Source organism: Mobula birostris, chromosome 5 (genome assembly GCF_030028105.1).
Source record: "Mobula birostris isolate sMobBir1 chromosome 5, sMobBir1.hap1, whole genome shotgun sequence".
NCBI classification, from domain to species: Eukaryota; Metazoa; Chordata; class Chondrichthyes; order Myliobatiformes; family Myliobatidae; genus Mobula; species Mobula birostris.
Genome location: NC_092374.1, coordinates 39,578,566 through 39,597,389, shown reverse-complemented (window position 1 = coordinate 39,597,389; position 18,824 = coordinate 39,578,566). Strand labels below are relative to the sequence as shown.

Sequence of the window (18,824 nt, the reverse complement as noted above, 5' to 3'; positions counted from 1 at the left end):
GTTAACTGTATGCTTGGAGGACTTGCTTTCCCTTCCCTACATTGTCACCAAAACCTTCAAAGACATCTCTAAAGATCAGAATGCACTGTTGATGTTCTTGGTCTCCTGTGTCCTTCAAGGTTACCAAGGTTTCTAGAAGTATTTCCTCAGTTGATAGCCCTCATATAGAACATAGAACTGCACAGCACAGGAACATACCCTTTGGCCCATCATGTCTGTGCTGACCATGTTACCAATGTAAACTAATTGAATCTACCAACAGATGGCTGGTATCTATCATTATTATTATTGTCTCTGTTTCTACCAACTCCCCAACAGATCTTTCCTAGCTCCTATCACTCTGTGTAAAAAGAAACTTGCCTCATAAATCTCCTTTAAACTTGTTCCCTCTCACCTTAAAGCTATATCTTCCAGTATTTATTTCTGCCCCGAGAGAAAGACTCTATCTAACCTATCTATGCCTCATAAATTTTATGCATTTATATCATGTTGCCCTTCAGCCTCTGATACTCCAAAGAAAACAATTCACGTTTGTCCAATCTCTTCTTATAGCAACTAATTTCCAATCCAGGCAACAGACATCCTGATGAAACATTGCTGCACCTTCTCCAAAACTTCCATATCCTTACTTTAGTGTTGTAAATAGAGCTGTGCATCGTACTCCAAATGTTCCCTAACCAAAGTTTTGTATAGCTGCAACATGACTTGCCAACTAAAAGTTGATATTTGATGCCTCTACTGATAGAGGCAGGTTTGGCAACCTATCCACATGGGTTGTCACTTTCAGGGAATTATGGATGCATCCCACAATGTTTCTGTGCATTCGTGCTCTTTAGGATCCTGCATATCTCTTTTATTTGACCTCCCAAAGTACAACACCTCACACTATTAAATTTGCTGAATTTCAGTAAATAGCCTACAAAGTTTTTCACAAACTTTCTTGTTATCCACAACTCCAATTTTCTTGTTATTTGCAAATTTGCTGATTAGGCCATCTGCAATTTTATTCAAATCTTTATGTACATTACAAACAATGGAAGTTCCAGTACTGATCATCATGAAACATCATTGATCATAGACCTCAAGCCAGAAAAACACCCCTCTACCATTACCCGCTGTCTTCTATGATCAAGCCAATTTGGATCCAGTTTCCAACTCTCTGTGCATCTTATGTAACTTAATCTTCCAGACCATTAACCTAACAGGTGCTTTACAGATGTTCACGCAGACAACATTCATTGCCCTACCCTCGTTATTCATTTTCATCACTTTCTCATCTTCGCAAACAAAGTTGTGAGACAACACCTCCCTAATACAAATTTACGCTATTGATCCCTAATAAGCTCATACTTTTCCAGATGTGAATGCAAGCTGTTGCCAAGAATTTCCTTCAGTCATTTCTTAAGGCTCTCTGGTCTATAATTTTTTGATTTGTCCTTGTTGCTCTTCTTCAGTAAGTGAACAACTTAGGTTACTCCCCAGTTTTCTGGCACCTTGCCCATGGCTGAACAGCATATGTAGATCTGTGAAGGTACTATAGACTGCAGAAGTGGGAATCTGGAGCAAAAATAAAACTGCAGGAGGAAGTCAGCATGTTGAGTAGAGTCCATAGTTGACCTCTTCGGTCAAGATGCTACATCAGGACTGAGAGGAGAGCAGAAATATAGCTTAGTGTATAGAAGTGAGGGGGAAGTGATGACACAGAAGTTAACTCAATTTTGCTTTCCACCAATGCTGCCTGCCCAATACTGTATGATTTTATTTTAGATGTTCAGCTCCTACAGTGCTTTGCTTTTCTCTTTAACTGTGTTAGTTTACGTAAGCTAGTGGCAATCATTCCTAAAATTTTGATTTTTTTTGATATGCATTTATGCAATAATCACTTAGCACTGGCTGGTTGGTGAAACTGCATTAACAAGGTTGGAGAATGAATGCTGTGTCCAATTTGCACCATCGTGTGGAGGTGAATTAATATTATGTTGCGTTGTCTGTACTTGCTTTCCAACACTACCTAATTATGCTCTCAAAGAATGCTACTACTCTAAAATGGGTCATAGTAGCTTTCTGCCAGTGTATTTTTTTCCATGCACCTTATAATGTTAAATCAAGCAACATTGGCAACAACAAGGCTTTGCTTCCAGATGAGCTCAATGCCTTCTACGCTCACGTCGACCGTCAAGCATGGAGGAACCTTTACAAACTCCCACAGCCCCCAGTGATCCTACGATTTCAGTCCCTGAGGCCGACGTGAGAGCATCCTTTATGAGGGTGAACCCATGAAAAGCATTCGGCGCAGAAGGGGTACCTGGCCAAGTATTAAAGACTTGTGCTGCTCGACTGGCTGGAATGTTCACTTTTTGCTCGGCAGTCTGTGGTTCCCACTTGCTTCAAGCAGGCTTCAATTATACCAGTGAACCTGCCAGAACGACTATCATCTAGTGGCACGTAGCTACACAGTGATGAGGTGTTTTGTGAGATTGGAGATGAAACATGTCAACTCCTGCCTGAGAAGCGACTTAGATATGCTCCAATTTTCCTGCTAGAGCAACAGGTTCACAGCAGCTGTCACCAATGCCCTTGAATAGAAAATCCTACAAAAGTAGTAAATATGCCCCATCCTCACCATTGAGCACATCTGCATGAAGTGTCGCAGGAATGTGGCATTCGTAATCAGGGACACCCCCACCCACGACATTTTTACTTCTCACTGCTGCCATCAGGAAGAACGTACAGGAGCCTCAGGACTCACACCACCAGGTTCAGGAACAGTTATTAGCCCTCAACCATCAGGTTCTTGAACCAAAGCAGATAACCTCACTTGCCCCATCATTGAAATGTTCCCATAGTCTATGGACTCACTTTCAAAGACTCTTCATCTCATGTTCTTGATATTTATTGTTTATTTATTCATTATTATTGTTTCTTTCTTTTTGTATTGGCACAGTTTGTCATCTTTTGCTTACTGGTTGAATGCCCAAGCTGGTGTGGTTTTTCATTGATTCTATTATAGTTACCATTCTATTATGGATTTATTGAGTATCCCTGTAAGGAAATGAACCTCAGGGTGGTATATGGTGAGATATATGTACTTCGGTAATAAATTTACTTTGAACTCTGCATTAATGTTTTTTTGGGAAGCAGCTTTCCAACTTATTTTTATAAGAATAGTCAGAATTTTCTACAATGATTTGTAAGAAATCACAATCCGTAGCTTAGCCATCTCTACAATAAGGAAAAGTTCAACTCTTTTTGTAATGAACTTTCTCCACTATCATAGAAATATAGAAAACCTATAGCACAATACAGGCCCTTCGGCCCACAGAGCTGTGCAGAACATGTCCTTACCTGAGAAATTACCTAGGGTTACCCACAGCCCTCTATTTTTCTGAGCTCCATATACCAGTACAGGAGTCTCTTAAAAGACCCTATCGTATCTGCCTCCACTGCCATCGCCGGCAGCCCATTCCACGCACTCACCACTCTCTGCGTAAAAAAACTTACCCCCGACATCTCCTCTGTATCTACTTCCAAGCACCTTAAAACTGTGTCCTCTCATGCTAGCCATTTCAGCCCTCGGAAAAAGCCTCTGACTATCCACATGATCAATGCCTCTCATCATCTTATACACCTCTATCAGATCACCTCTCATCCTCCGTCGCTCCAAGGAGAAAAGGCCGAGTCCACTCAACCTATTCTCATAAAGCATGCTCCCCAATCCAGGCAACATCCTTGTAAATCTCTTTTGCACCCTTTCTATGGTTTCACCTCCTTCCTATAGTGAGGCGACCAGAATTGAGCACAGTACTCCAAGTGGGGTCTGACCAGGGTCCTATATAGCTGCAACATTACCTCTCTGCTCCTAAACTCAATTCCACAATTGATGAAGGCTAATGCACTGTGTGCTTTCTTAACCACAGAGCCAACCTGCGCGGCAGCCTTGAGTGTCCTATGGACTCGGACCCCAAGATCCCTCTGATCCTCCACACTGCCAAGAGTCTTACCGTTAATACTATATTCTGTCATCATATTTGACTTACCAAAGTCAAACTTCACACTTATCTGGGTTGAACTCCATCTGCCACTTCTCAGCCCATTTTTGCATCCTATCAATGTCCCACTGTAACCTCTGATAGCCCTCCACACTATCCACAACACCCCCAACCTTTGTGTCATCAGCAAATTTACTAACTCATCCCTCCACTTCCTCATCCGGGTCATTTATAAAAATCACAAAGAGAAGGGGGTCCCAGAGCAGATCCCTGAGGCACACCACTGGTCATTGACCTCCATGCAGAATATGACCCGTCTACAACCACTCTTTGCCTTCTGTGGGCAAGCCAGTTCTGTATCCACAAAGCAATGTCCCCTTGGATCCCATGCCTCCTTACTTTCTCAATAAGCCTTACATGGGGTACCTTGTCAAATGCCTTGCTGAAATCGATATACACTACATCTACTGCTCTACCACTATCATTACAGTCACAGTAACCAATTAATTGATCACTGTTTCCCCAATTATAACATTGGCAAAACCATATCAGTATCTTGATTTTTCGTGTCAGGTCAGCCCATTATGGGTATTAGCTGTATTGAAAGAAGCTTGAAATTTCCAATTATTGTAACTGCAGCGCTCATCTATAATGCAGCTCTATTTCAATTACATTAAATTGTACCTTTTTTCATTGCTTCACCTTTTCTAGGAATATCACAGAATACAAACTGCACAAGATACCTAATGACGTTGCAGCAGTCTAATATTACCTTACTTTTTTTGTTGTCAGTGCTCTAGAAATAAAACCAAGAATAAAGTACTTTTTAAATGGCAATACCCTAGTTTACTGAACAAAAGCATGATTTTCAAAGGCTCAGTTTGTATTTGATGTGTCATAAATGCACTGCACTATCTTTCAACTCTGCTTAAAAGTTCACACAACAGCTTTTACATGACTCACAGACTACACCCTATCTGTATCCATACCTTCTAATTAATGACTCCAAATAAAACAAAATATATTTAAAACAATGGTTAAAAACAGGACTGAATGGTTAAAATATTTTGTTGAGGGTTATTTTGCTCTATATAGTCAGAGTAATTTCAGGGAAACCACGATTGCTTAATTTTTCCTTTCCTAGTCTGCGGTGAAACTCTAGACTCTGTGCCATTGGTTCCACATGGTGCAAAGAAACATCTTTTCCCGATTAATTCATGCAAAGAGCTGTAAAGTCATAAATGAATTCATAGCTGAGAGGTGTTGAGGTTATGTAGAGACTTCTCTACAGTGAATTCTATTTATAAGAAGAGTTGGTTTTACTGAATTTAGAATGAATTGATAAAATGATGCAGGTTTTACAATATAAATATGTCAATTGTTCGACTCTATTTGGAAAACCACAGCAAAGCTATAATTTTTATACTGTGGCGACCCACCTTCTACGCAGGCGAACCTGCTCACAAAATGGCGCTGCATCGGCAGAGAGGCCAGCCCCAAAATGGCGCTGGGCCTTCTTCTTCACCAGTAAGGGGAGAAAGCCTGCGCGCGGGAAGAGACTTTTGTAATGCACCTCTCACGTCATTTCTGCCCGGAGAGGGCAAGAACGGAACTGCGAAAAAGCCAGTGCCGTGAAGTTTGAATAAACTAGTCTTGAGTGCAACTTATAGACTACGTGTCGTTATTTCTACCTCTGTGTGTAGCACATCGCTACATTGGTGACCCTGATGGTCCAAACGGGATTTGGACCAAAGATGATCGACTCTTCATCTGTTCACGCAACTTTCTGGACGCTGTGACCACGCGTGTGGTTTGACCAAGCAGAAGCCCAGTCCCAGATTTGGTAGACATCTTCTGATTCCATGTGTTATTATTACATGGTGAGCTCCCTTGACCAGGAGACAGCCGCCCAGGTTGAGGATTTCATACAGTCACCCCCGGAAGAAGGCAAATATGCAGCATTCAAAGCGCTGCTCATAGGGACCTTTGGCCTCTCACGGCGTGAGCGAGGTGCCTGCTTGCTGTACCTGGACAGTCTAGGAGACAGGCCGCTGTGAGCATTAATGAACGAGATGCTGGCCCTGGCTGAAGGACACAAGCCAGGCCTCATGTTTGAGCAGGCGTTCTGAGAACAACTGCCCGAGGACATACATCTGCTGCTGGCCAGTGCAGATTTCAGTGACCCCCGGAAGGTGGCGGCCCGGGCAGACGTGCTGTGGAAAGCCAAGAAAGAGAGCGGGATGTCTGTTGGACAGATTACAAAGACACATGTCCAACAGCAGGCCAGACCAGGCCCAGCATTGGAGCACACACAACCCAGAGGCAGGAGTGAGGAGGCCAATGAACAGTGGTGTTTCTACCACCTGCGGTGGGGCACAGAAGCCCGCCATTGTCCCCCACCCTGCAAGTTCTTGGTAAACGCCAGGGCCAGCTGCTGCTAATGGCTACGGCGGTTGGCCACCAGGACAGCCTCTTGTATGTCTGGGACAAACAGTCGGGACGCCGCTTCTTGGTCGACACCGGAGCGGAAATGAGTGTCTTACCCCCGACGGGGTACAACACCCGCAACAGGGCAACAGGACTCACCTTGAGGGCCGCGAATGGCAGCACGATTCGGAACTACGACACCCGCACAGTGCAGCTACAGTTTGGTGCCAGCCGGTTCACGTGGGACTTCACACTGGCTGCCGTGGCCCAACCACTCCTGGGGGCGGACTTCCAGCGAGCTCACAGCCTGCTGGTCGACTTGCAAGGGAAAAGACTGGTCCATGCCAAGACTTTCCAGACGTTCTCCCTGGGTGAAGCCAAGTTGCCGGCCCCACACCTGGACTCCATCACACTGTCTGACAACGAATTCACCAGAATCCTGGCAGACTTTCCATCGGTTCTGGCACCGCAGTTCGCGGCAGCCATGCCTAGACACAGAGTACAGCACCACATTCTGACCCAGGGACCACCCCTCCATGCCCGCGCTCGAAGGCTCCCCCTGGACAAGTTCTGCCTGGCAAAGGAGGAGTTCAAGAGGCTGGAGGAATTGGGGCTCGTACGGCGGTCCGACAGCCCATGGGCCTCCCCTTTGCACGTAGTGCCCAATGCAGCCGGGGGCTGGAGACCATGCAGCGACTACCGCAGGCTGAACGAGGCTACAACTCCAGACCGTTACCCTATACCACACATACAGGACTTTGCAGCAAACCTGCATGGGGCAAGCATCTTTTCCAAAGTAGACCTCGTCCGGGGGTACCATCAAATCCCGGTACACCCTGAAGACATACCCAAAACAGCACTCATCACCCCGTTCGGCCTGTTCAAATTCCTCCGAACGCCATTCGGCCTGAAGAATGCTGCACAGACGTTCCAGTGACTAATGGATGCGGTGGGATGCGACCTGGACTTTGCGTTCATCTATTTGGACGACATTCTCATAGCCAGCAGGAGTCGTCAGGAGCATCTGTCCCACCTCCACCAGCTCTACTCCCGCCTGAGTGATTTCGGCCTCACGATCAACCCGGCCAAATGCCAGTTCAGACTCGACACCATCGACTTCCTGGGCCACAGGATTACCAAAGACGGGGCAACACCTCTGCCTGCCAAGGTAGACGCGATCTGCCACTTCGCCCGGCCCAACACAGTCAAAGGCCTGCAGGAGTTCGTTGGTATGGTGAACTTCTATCACCGCTTCCTCCCCTCAGCAGCCCGTATCATGCATCCTTTGTTCACCCTGATGTCAGGTAAAGGCAAGGACATTACTTGGGACGAAGAGGCCGCGGCCACTTTCGTTAAAGCCAAGGAAGCCTTGGCAGACGCCGTGATGCTGATGCACCCCAGAACGGACATTCCAACCGCCCTCACAGTGGACGCATCCAACACAGCAGTTGGTGGGGTGCTGGAGCAACTCATCGAGGGGCGCTGGCAACCCTGGCGTTCTTCAGCAGGCACCTACGGCCACCCAAACTCAAGTACAGAGCCTTCAACCGGGAGCTGTTGGCACTATATCTGGCAATCCGGCATTTCAGGTACTTCTTAGAAGGCAGGCTGTTCACTGCGTTCACAGACCACAAACCATTAACCTTCGCATTCACGAAGGTGTCCGATCCCTGGTCGGCCCGCCAGCAGCGACATCTGTCCTACATCTCCGAGTACTTGACGAACATCCATCATGTCTCGGGAAAGGACAACGTCGTGGCAGACGCACTCTCCAGACCAGCTATCCAGGCCCTGTCCCAGGGGGTGGACTATGCAGCACTGGCGGAGACGCAGCAGGCAGACGACGAGATGCCCAGCTACAGGACCACAGTCTCGGGTTTGCAGCTGCAAGACTTCCTCGTAGACCCAGGTGAGAGGACCCTCCTGTGTGACGTGGCTACCGGCCAACCTCGCCCCATCGTCCTGGCAGCCTGGTGGTGGGGAGATCTTCGACTCCATATACGGCTTGGCACACTCATCTATCAGGACAATATTCTGGAAGGTCTCCAGCAAGTTCGTGTGGCATGGACTTCACAAACAGTTCAGTGAATGGGCCAAAACGTGCACTCAGTGCCAAAGAGCCAAGGTGCAGCGGCACACCAAAGCCCCGCTGCAGCAGTTCGAACCCACCCATTGGAGGTTTGACACATTCATGTGGATATCGTGGGGCCCCTGCCAGTGTCACGAGGAGTGCGGTACCTCCTAACTATGGTAGACTGGTTCACAAGAAGCCAGATGTGGTCCTGCTCAACGACACCACCGCCGATTCCTGCGCCCGAGCGCTGATTAGCACCTGGGTAGCACGCTTCGGGATACCGGCCCACATTACCTCCAACAGAGGCGCCCAGTTCACCTCCAGCCTGTGGTCGGCTGTGGCCAGCCTGTTGGGAACACAGCTACACCACACAACTGCCTACCACCCGCAGTCGAACGGACTAGTGGAACGCTTCCACCGTCACTTAAAGTCGGCTCTCATGGCCCGCCTGAAAGGGCCTAACTGGGTGGACGAGCTTCCCTGGGTCCTACTTGGAATCTGTACAGCGCCCAAAGAGGATCTGCACACCTCGTTGGCTGAGCTGGTGTACGGCGCACCCCTGGTCGTCCCAGGAGAGTTCATACCAGCCTCAAGGGGGCAAGAGGAAGAACCCACAGCAGTCTTGGACAGACTATATGAAAGACTCGGCAACCTGGCCCCCGTACCGACTTCACAGCACGGCAGATCCCGACCTGCGTACCCAAAGACATGCAGAATTGTAAGTTTGTGTTTGTACGAAGGGGCGCACACCGGGCACTGCTACAGCAGCCGTACGTGGGGCCTTTCAAAGTGATCAGGAACAACGGGTCCATGTACGTTCTGGACATTGAGGAGGTTTTCACGGTGGACCGACCCAAACTGGCCCACGTGGACTTGGCGTAGCCGGTCGAGGTTCAGGCACCGTGGCGCAGAGGCAGACCGCCCAAACAGAGACTGATCCAGACTGTGGACATTGGGGGGTGTATCGCTGGTTCTGGGAGGGGGGGGTAGTTTGTAGCGACCCACTTTCTACGCAGGCGAACCGGCTCACAAAATGGCGCATGCATCAGCAGAGAGGCCAGCCCCAAAATGGCGCTGAGCCTTCTTCTTCACCAGTAAGGGGAGAAAGCCTGCGCGCGGGAAGAGAATTTTGTAATGCACCTCTGATGTCATTTCTGCCTGGAGAGGGCGGGAACAGAACAGCGTAAAAGCCAGTGCCGCGAAGTTTGAATAAACTAGTCTCAAGTGCAAATTATAGACTGCGTGTCGTTATTTTTAGCTCTGTGTGTAGCACATTGCTACAATACCACCAAGGATCACAAACAGGATGAAGAACTGTAAGTGCCTTGCATTTCTTAATAATGGGCTACTTGCTAAATATTTTGAAGTATTTATGCAGTTTTCGTTCCCCTTGACAGTGCAAATCTTCCAAGTTTCTTCATCGTTGTCTCGAGCTAATTGTTAATTACCACAGGAACATTTAAAATGCCTAAATTAATTCCAGAAATTGGTTAAGTTTCCTGCCTTAGTCATGTGGCTGAAATGTTATTGTTCGTTGGTTATTTATTTTCTAAATGCCTTCCTGTTTTTTTAAACCATTGTTTTGAATATGTTTTGGTTTATTTGGATTCATTAATTGGAAGGTATGGATGCAGATAGTATGTAATCTGTGAGTCAAGTAAAAGACTGTTGTATGAACTTCAAGAGACGAAACAAACTTCAAAGAATAATGTGTTAGCCGATTGTATAATTTTTAGGATAAGCTTTCAGATATGTTGTGTCTGAAAACATTTATGGTTGACAGTTTGCTCTATGGTTAAAAAGCGCACATGAAAGGATTACTGTCAGATGTAAAGTAGCAGTAGTTTTCCATTGCTACTTATTTTCATGTTGTACCATCTGTTAGCTGTCTAAAAAATACTGGTCAGCATATTTGGAATTGCATTGCTAAAAAACTTAATGCATTCCACACTGAGCTTGCAGTTAATGGTCATAAACCTCAGTTTTTTAACCAATTCCAAATAAATATTTTGGAGTTTATTCATATTTTCCTTGCAAATGCTTCTAAGAAGTGGCATATGTTAGTGTAAATTTCTGGACCATTATCAGCTTAATCTGTCTGTATAACCTTGCTCCACTTTTCAGAAGTGTTCAGAAGCTTTAAAGCCAGAAACCACCCAAATCTTAATGCATGTTCAAAGGAGAGGGGCAACAATGCAGGTCCTTCAGAAAGGAGATTATGAAATGTGCTGTATAAATACTACTTTGTTTCTTTTTTCATTTTTCCCCTGTGCTGTCAAGTGACGGACAGCACATCTGTTGAAACAAATACACACAGATCAAGTCCTCAAGTTGTGATGCATTTTCAAAGCAAAACCCAAGAGGTGGCAGCAATAGCCATCTGACGTTTTGAGTCTGTTCTGCCGTTCATCAAAATTGTAGCTAATTCTCTACTCCAATACCATTTTCCAGCAATATCCCCACATGCTTTGATTCCAGTAATATCCAGAAATCCATCAAGTTCTCTTTTGAATGAACTTCCATAGCCTCTGAGGTAGAGAACATTGACTGTTTATTTTCTTCTGAGTGAAATGTTTCACCTCATCTCAATCCTTAAATGACTGTCTCCTTCTGGGCGGATGCCCCAGTCCTCAATCAAGGAAGACATCCTCCCTGGCAAGCTCTTAAAATTGCAATTAAATCGCCTTTCATTCTTCTGAACTCTAGAGAATTAGTACCTGTCTACACCATTCCTTCTTGTATGGCAAACTTGCTAGACTGCAATGGATAACATTATGAAGAACTTCGAGTGAATCTTTGCGGCACCCCCATGATAGCAAGTAAATTCTTTCCTGGATTAAGAAGACCAAAATTCTACATAATATCTCGGGTGTAGTCTCACCATCCTACAATTACAATAGACTGTTTTGCTCCCAATCAAACCCTCTCCGAACAAAGACTAATATGACATTTGCTCTCCTAATTACTTCTTATGCCTTCACGTTGGCCTTCAGTGACATGTCTGCAAGCACACCTAGGTACCTTTAAACAACAACTGTACTTAATCTCTCATCAGTTAACAATATGCTGCTGTTTTTTATATGGAGAGCTGTTTTTATATATGCTGCATTAGGTGATCTCATATTTTTCCACATTTTACTCCATCTATCATGTTCTCCCCCAATCACTCAGCTTGTCTGCATCCGCTTGAAGTCACTCTCCATCCTATTCTGTCCTCACAATCCCACGTGGTTTAGTACCAGCGCCAAACTAGGAAATATTGTTTCTGTGAGCCACCTTGTTTATCTAGATTGTGACTTGCTGAGGCCAAAGCACCGATCGCTGTAGTATCCCACCAGTCAGTCAGAGAAGGATCTATTAGACCTTTGTTTTCCAACCCATAACTATTTCTCAATCCATGTCAGTCTGTTACCCACCAGCTGTGTGCTCGATAGTTACCACATATCACCACTGGACTATGGACAGTAGCCCCGTCCACAGGCTCAGAAAATAAGCATTCCATGTGCCTTCCCTTCCAACCCCAGAACAAGTCTTCATGTAACTCAGTGGTTTAGCTGTGAGAAGTTTTGTCCACTCCTGCACTCACGTGATCCAGGGCCACTCTCCACCGATAGGCACTCGACTAGCAGCTGAGTACCATTAACAGCCTGGAGACAGCTCTGTGAACTCCACGTCACGCTCAACGAGAATGTGAATAAATTGCTCCTTCGTACAAACAATCTGGTCAGCCAGTCATGTGGCAGCAACTCAACGCATAGAAGCATGTAGACTTGGTAAAGAGGTTCAGTTGATGTTCAGACCAAACATCAGAATGGGTGACAAGTATGATCTAAGTGACTTTGACCATGGAATGTAAACACGAGGAATTCTGCAGATGCTGGAAGTTCAAGCAATACACATCAAATTTGCTGGTGAACGCAGCAGGCCAGGCAACATCTTTAGGAAGAGGTACAGTTGACGTTTCAGGCCGGAACCTCGGCCGGAAATGTCGACTGTACCTCTTCCTAGAGATGCTGCCTGGCCTTCTGCGTTCACCAGCAAATTTGATGTGTGTTGCTTGACCATGGAATGATTGTTTGTTCCAGGTGAGGTGGTTTGAATATCTCAGGAACAGCTGAACTCATGGGATTTTCCCACACAACAGTCTAGGGTTTACAGGGAATGGGGTGATAAACAAAAATAAAGTATCTTGTGAGTAGCAGTTCTGTGGGTGAAATGCCTCGTTAATGTGAGAGGTCAGAGAAGAATGTCCAGACTGGTTCAAGCTGAGAGGGAAGGAACAGTAACTCAAATAACCACTCATTGCAACAGTGGTGTGCAGAAGAGCATCTCTGAATGCACAACACATCAAACCTTGAAGTGGATGGGCAGAAGACCACGAACATAACTCAGTGGCCACTTTATTAGGTACAGGAGGTATACTGAGTGAGTATACTATCCTGGATCAGCAGTGCATTATGCATTTATTGTACACTTTGAAAGCACTAAGGATACATTATAATCCCTGCACCCTAATCCAATGCCGAGACAGTCCATTTGCTTATATACTGTATCATTAAGCATTATATATTTCATAATATTTTCTGAAGTAATAGTAAATTTTGACAAACATGCAATACTTCACATAAGTAGATTTATTGTACAAATGTTGCTCTGTTTTCTGCATAACAGTCAATCTCCATAGATTGCAATCCCTGAAAACACTTGAGATGTGCAATATAAGCTTGCACAATCTCTTGCTGCTTTTACAAGACACCAAACATCGTCTACTATCCCAATTCTGACTGTGAATACTAAAGTCAAGGACTCCTATCACCTACTTCCACAGTAAAGTGCCCTACTTTCATGGTACAGCATTCATGTTTATAGGATATACTTAAGGAATTACAATTCTCCCACTCTTCTATACTCATTCCTTTTTGTATTAGAACCATATGGGCCTGAAAGATCACTGTGATGTTAACCCAAGATGCAAATATTCCCTGATGGTGTTGATAAACAGTATCCTTGAGCTCCAGCAAGTGTGACCATAGTCAAACACTTTTCAGATGCACTGTAGAAATTTTAGCAAATATTATTATGACGCAGAGGTCAGTCAATAGCCTGACACCCAGTAACAACCAATAGAATAAGAATTTGAATATTTAGCACTTTTATAATTAGCTTGACTTCAGGGGATCACCAATTGAAACAGTATGCAAGTCCTACCATAGGTACAAATTTGTTGTTTTGATTTTTGAAAATGATTCATTGTTTTCTGATGGTTTCTATAATCAGATGCTATTTAATTTTTGTTATGCAGGGGCAGCAGTCAATATTAGCAGTGTTTGAAGAGACTTGTCTCTTACCTGAAAGCACAGAATTGTACTTCATTTATGAGGGTTCCTGCCAGATGCATGTCACTGTGGCTCAGAGGCTGGATGCTAGGACGCTGAAGTCAGTAGTTCCAGGTAAGAACTAAGAAACTAAATAAGCAAATTTATTCATAGAGTTATACAACATGGAAACAGATCCTTTGGATCCCCAAGTCAATGCAACTGCTAACCATCCATTTTGACACTCGTCCTGCCCTAACCCACATTTTTCTACCATCATTCCTTCTGATTCCCCAGGATTCTGCCACTCACCTAAACACTTGGGGCAATTTACAGCAACCCATTAGTCTATCAGCCTGCACACTTTGGGGCTGTGAGAGGAAGTTCATATGATCACAAGAAGAACATGCTAACTTCTTGAAGTCAGGAATGGGGAGGGCAGGGTCAAAGTCAAAGTGAATTTATTTCACTTTGAGGCTACTCTATTAAGTACACCTGTACACCTGCTTGTTATTCAGCCAATCATGCGGCAGCAACTCAATGCATAAAAGTAGGTTCAGTTGCCATTCAGACGGAACATTAAAATGGAGAAGTGTGATCTAAGTGACGTTGACCGTGGAATGATTGCTGGTGCCAGACGGAGTAGCTTGCGTATCTCAGAAACTGATCTGCTGGGATTTTCGTGCATAGCAGTCTGTAGAGTTTACAGAGAATGGTGTGAAAAACAAAAAAAATCCAGTGAGTGTCAATTCTGTGGGTGAAAGAGCCTTGTTAATCAGAGAAACCATACTGGTTTAAGCTGACAGAAAGGCGACAGTAGCTTAAGTAACCACATGTTACAATTGTGGTGTGCGGAAGAGCATCTCCGACTGTACAACATGTTGAACCTTGAAGTGGATGGGTTACAACAGTGGAAGGCCATGAAGATAAACTCAGTGGCCACTTTATTAGGTACCTCAGGTATCTAGCAACGTGGTCACCATATACTACTGTGAGATTCATTTTCTTGCAGCCATTTACAGGAAAATAAAGAAATACAGAAGAATTTTTGAAAAAAAAATTGTATATCAATAAAGACTGAGAAATAACCGATGCGCAAAAGAAGTCAAATTGAGAATATGAATCGTAGAGTCCTTGAGCATGAATCTATAGGTTATAGATTCAATTCAGATTTGAAATGAATGAAGTTATACACACTGGTTCAGGAGCCAACGGTTGTACATCATTTCACTCACGTCAACTCTGAAGTGGATTGAATCTGGGTCACAGAACACTGGAGCTGTGAAACTGAAGTTCTATTAGCTGTGCCACAGTGCCACTCAAAGTTACTTATTATGATAATGATTATTATTATTATTATGATGATTATGAGGACAGGCAGTCCCCTTTTATTGTCAGTAAGAAATGATAAAAATGTTTTTCCAGAATGATATCATGAAAACACATGACAAAACGACCTAAAAAATAACAAAAACCACATAATTATAACATATAGTTACAACAGTGCAAAGCAATACCGTAATTTGATAAGAACAGACCATGGCACAGTAAAAGGCTCAGAGTCCCTCAAAGTCCCATCATCTCACGCAGACGGTAAACCCCCAGCGCCGCCAACTTACCGATGCAACATCCCGGAAGCATCCGACCATAGTCTGACTCCGAGTCCGTCCGAAAACTCTGAGCCTCCGACCACCTATTCAACACCGAGAACCGAGCACCATCTCTGCTGTGCGTTTCGACCCCGGCCCCGGCAACAGGCGATATGCAAAGCCGAGGATTTGGGGCATACGTCTCCAGAGATTCTCGATCGCACAGTAGCAGCGGCAGCGAAGCAGGCATTTCAGAAATTGCTCCAGATGTTCCTCTGCGCTTTCACGGCTGTCTCCATCAAATCCGGATTGATGCACGGCCCCCTAGTTACACATATCGATATTCATTTGGAACGGCTGCGCAAGCTGCATCGCGCCGCTATCTTCTCCTCCCTCCTAAAGTATATTTTAATAGTATTCACACAAACCTCGCATTTAAAATGACAAGTAAATTGTGAACGTTATTGTTTATTTGTGACACAAAGCAGATATTGAAAATTCAATATTTTTGTACCTAACTTAGTTCATGCTGTTCATTTTAACAGGTTGACATTTATTGGGCATTTACTGCAGTATGTCAGACTTTCCAGACAGTATAATTTCCTCTGGTATTTAGCTTATCAGGAAACATAAACTTGTAAAAAATAATTCTCCAGGGTAGTAAGTTTTAGTATTAATTTTTATAGTATTTTCACCCACTCGTGTCATTTTAAACATTTTCTTAGAAATTATGTGTTGCTAATAGATTTTCATATTGATATCAGATATGTGTACTGATTTGCATTTGCACAGTTCACCTGTGGAACATGTGTGACTGGAAAGCTTTGAGAGAAGAAAAGAGACATTCGAATTAGCGGGAAAGAATTGCTTTATTGGCTTGGATTTTCCAGTGTCTAGGGAGTACCCAAATTTATCATTCATTTAATCAGAATGTCAACTGCCACATGGAAATTGGCTCCTAGTCCAAGCTGATCAATGAGACCTGTGCAGTCCAGGGCCTTTACTACTGTAAGAAGCAGATCCTAAGCAGAAAGCTACTGTGATAACTGGCTATACTATTACAAAATTGAACAAAATGCCAAATATTTATATAATTGAACATTAAAACTAAACAAAAAAATAAAATACCTGAAACAACATGAAAAATATCAGTGTTCTTAATCAGAAAATGTACGTAAATCACTATCTCTCCTCCCTTCTCCTCCATGGCCGTTGTTTATTATTTAATTGAATGGACTCACCGGTCTCCTCCCAGTGACCATGTGGGCTTCCTCCGGGTACTCTGGTTTCCTCCCAGCAGTCCAAAGATGTACCAGCTAGTAGGTTATTTAGTCACTGTAAATTGTCCTGTGATTAGGCTAGCGTTAAACAGGTGGGTTTCTGCCTGGTCTGCCTCGTTGGACCAGAAGGCCCTGTTCCCCACTGTATCTCGAAATAAAAACTGCCGCCAGTTTGGAGCTTATCCAAACGGAATATGAGGTTTTGCTCCTTCATCCTCAGATTGGCCTCATTGTGGCAGAGAGGAGGTCATGGATGGGCTTGGCGGAATGGGAGTGAAGAATGGTATCAAAATGGTTGACCACCGAGAAATCCTTCCTGTTGCAGATGGAGTGAAAGTGCTTGTCAAACCAGTCTTCCAATCTGCAATGGGATTTACCGATGTAGAGGAGGCCACGCTGGGAACACTTGATGAATGGTCACAGCCTGGTGACCATCAGGTCCTGATGAAGGGTCTTAGCCTGAAGCATCAGCTATTCATTTCCTCCCGTAGATGCTACCTGACCTGCTGAGTTGCTCAGCACTTCGTGGGTGTTGCTCAAAATCTGACAACGATTCGGATGCGTTTCAGCCATCCTGAGGGATATGGCATAGAAAATGTTGATAGGTGACTGTTACTACTTCGTCATATAATTCCGTGGAATCTCTAGCCTGACACAGTGTGTCAGAAAGGGGTTTGGTTTAATATACGTGCGGGAAGTACTGCCTCAGTACTGACCTGTAGTGTCACTTCAAGTTACCTGTTTAAGTCTCTGGAATTATGTTTGAATCTACGACCTTTGATTTGGCAACAGAGTTGACATCTAAGTATGATTATATATATTTAATCCTGTGTTAGAGATCTAGAATTTAATATTTATTCTTGCAATTTGTTGCAGGCCATGACATTTTGGAAAGTGTTACAGTTTCTGCCTGCGTGTACACAGAGAGACAGTTGGTATCTATCCTTGGGTGCAGTCAGATAACCTACGTTCAAGATGTTGCGCACAAGCTAGCTCAGTTTCTCATTGGAAGTGTTGACACAATCACTTGCACTAGTCACCTGACTCTGCTTGAACAATTTGGCCTCACGATAGAGGCACTGCAGTCGTTGGATGAGAAAATGACGGCAGCTGTTGAACACTTAGAATTACTTCCGTCTTGGAATCTCCTTGGAAACTGGCCGGAACAAGGTAACCATACATTCAATCTTTGGTATCTTACATGATGTTATTTTATGTACCTGACGAGACAAGTTTTTAATTTAAATTTTAGTAGATAGAATTCATGGATGTTGATACCAAAGGCCGGTCCTGTAAGACTGTGCAGTACCTTTCATCAATGATGATACTTTCATTAGCAAAGTACTTTTCCCTAAAAGTTATTATTTGATTTCTGATCTGTTTGTGGGTTTAGTGATTTGATGTAAAATGGAAGAAAAGACCAGTAATCCATTTATTCAATATCATAACTCAACATAATAAAATCAAACAACACACATCAAAGTTGCTGGTGAACGCAGCAGGCCAGGCAGCATCTCTGGGAAGAGGTACAGTCGACGTTTCGGGCCGAGACCCTTCGTCAGGACTAACTGAAGGAAGAGCTAGTAAGAGGTTTGAAAGTATGAGGGGGAGGGAGAGATCCAAAATGATAGGAGAGGACAGGAGGGGGAGGGATAGAGCCAAGACCTGGCCAGGTGATTAGCAAAAGGAATATGAGAGGGTCATGGGACAGGAGGCCCAGGGAGAAGGAAAAGGGGGAGGGGGGGAAAACCTAGATGATGGGCAAAGGGTATAGTCAGGGGGACAGAGGGAGAAAAAGGAGAGAGAGAGAAAGAATGTGTGTATATAAATAAATAACGGATGGGGTACGAGGGGGAGGTGGGGCATTAGCGGAAGTTTGAGAAGTCAGTGTTCATGCCATCAGGTTGGAGGCTACCCAGACGGAATATAAGGTGTTGTTCCTCCATCCTGAGTGTGGCTTCATCTTTACAGTAGAGGAGGCCGTGGATAGACATATCAGAATGGGAATGGGATGTGGAATTAAAATGTGTGGCCGCTGGGAGATCCTGCTTTCTCTGGCGGACAGAGCATAGGTGTTCAGCAAAACGATCTCCCAGTCTGCGTCGGGTCTCGCCAATATATAAAAGCCTCATCGGCTAGGGAGTTTTAAT

At 44.5% G+C, this 18,824-nt stretch overlaps 1 protein-coding gene across 3 annotated transcripts in view; it reads left to right on the top strand.

Annotated features, from left to right (window-relative positions):
* arhgef28a (Rho guanine nucleotide exchange factor (GEF) 28a) overlaps window positions 1-18,824 on the top strand; it is a 379,030-nt gene that overhangs the window by 76,593 nt on the left and 283,613 nt on the right. For all 3 annotated transcript variants that reach the window (XM_072257921.1, XM_072257920.1, XM_072257922.1), the window contains exons 3-4: window positions 13,793-13,940; window positions 17,551-17,844. In XM_072257921.1, the coding sequence (XP_072114022.1) occupies window positions 13,793-13,940; window positions 17,551-17,844 (442 nt within the window). The remainder of the gene's footprint in view (window positions 1-13,792; window positions 13,941-17,550; window positions 17,845-18,824) is intronic.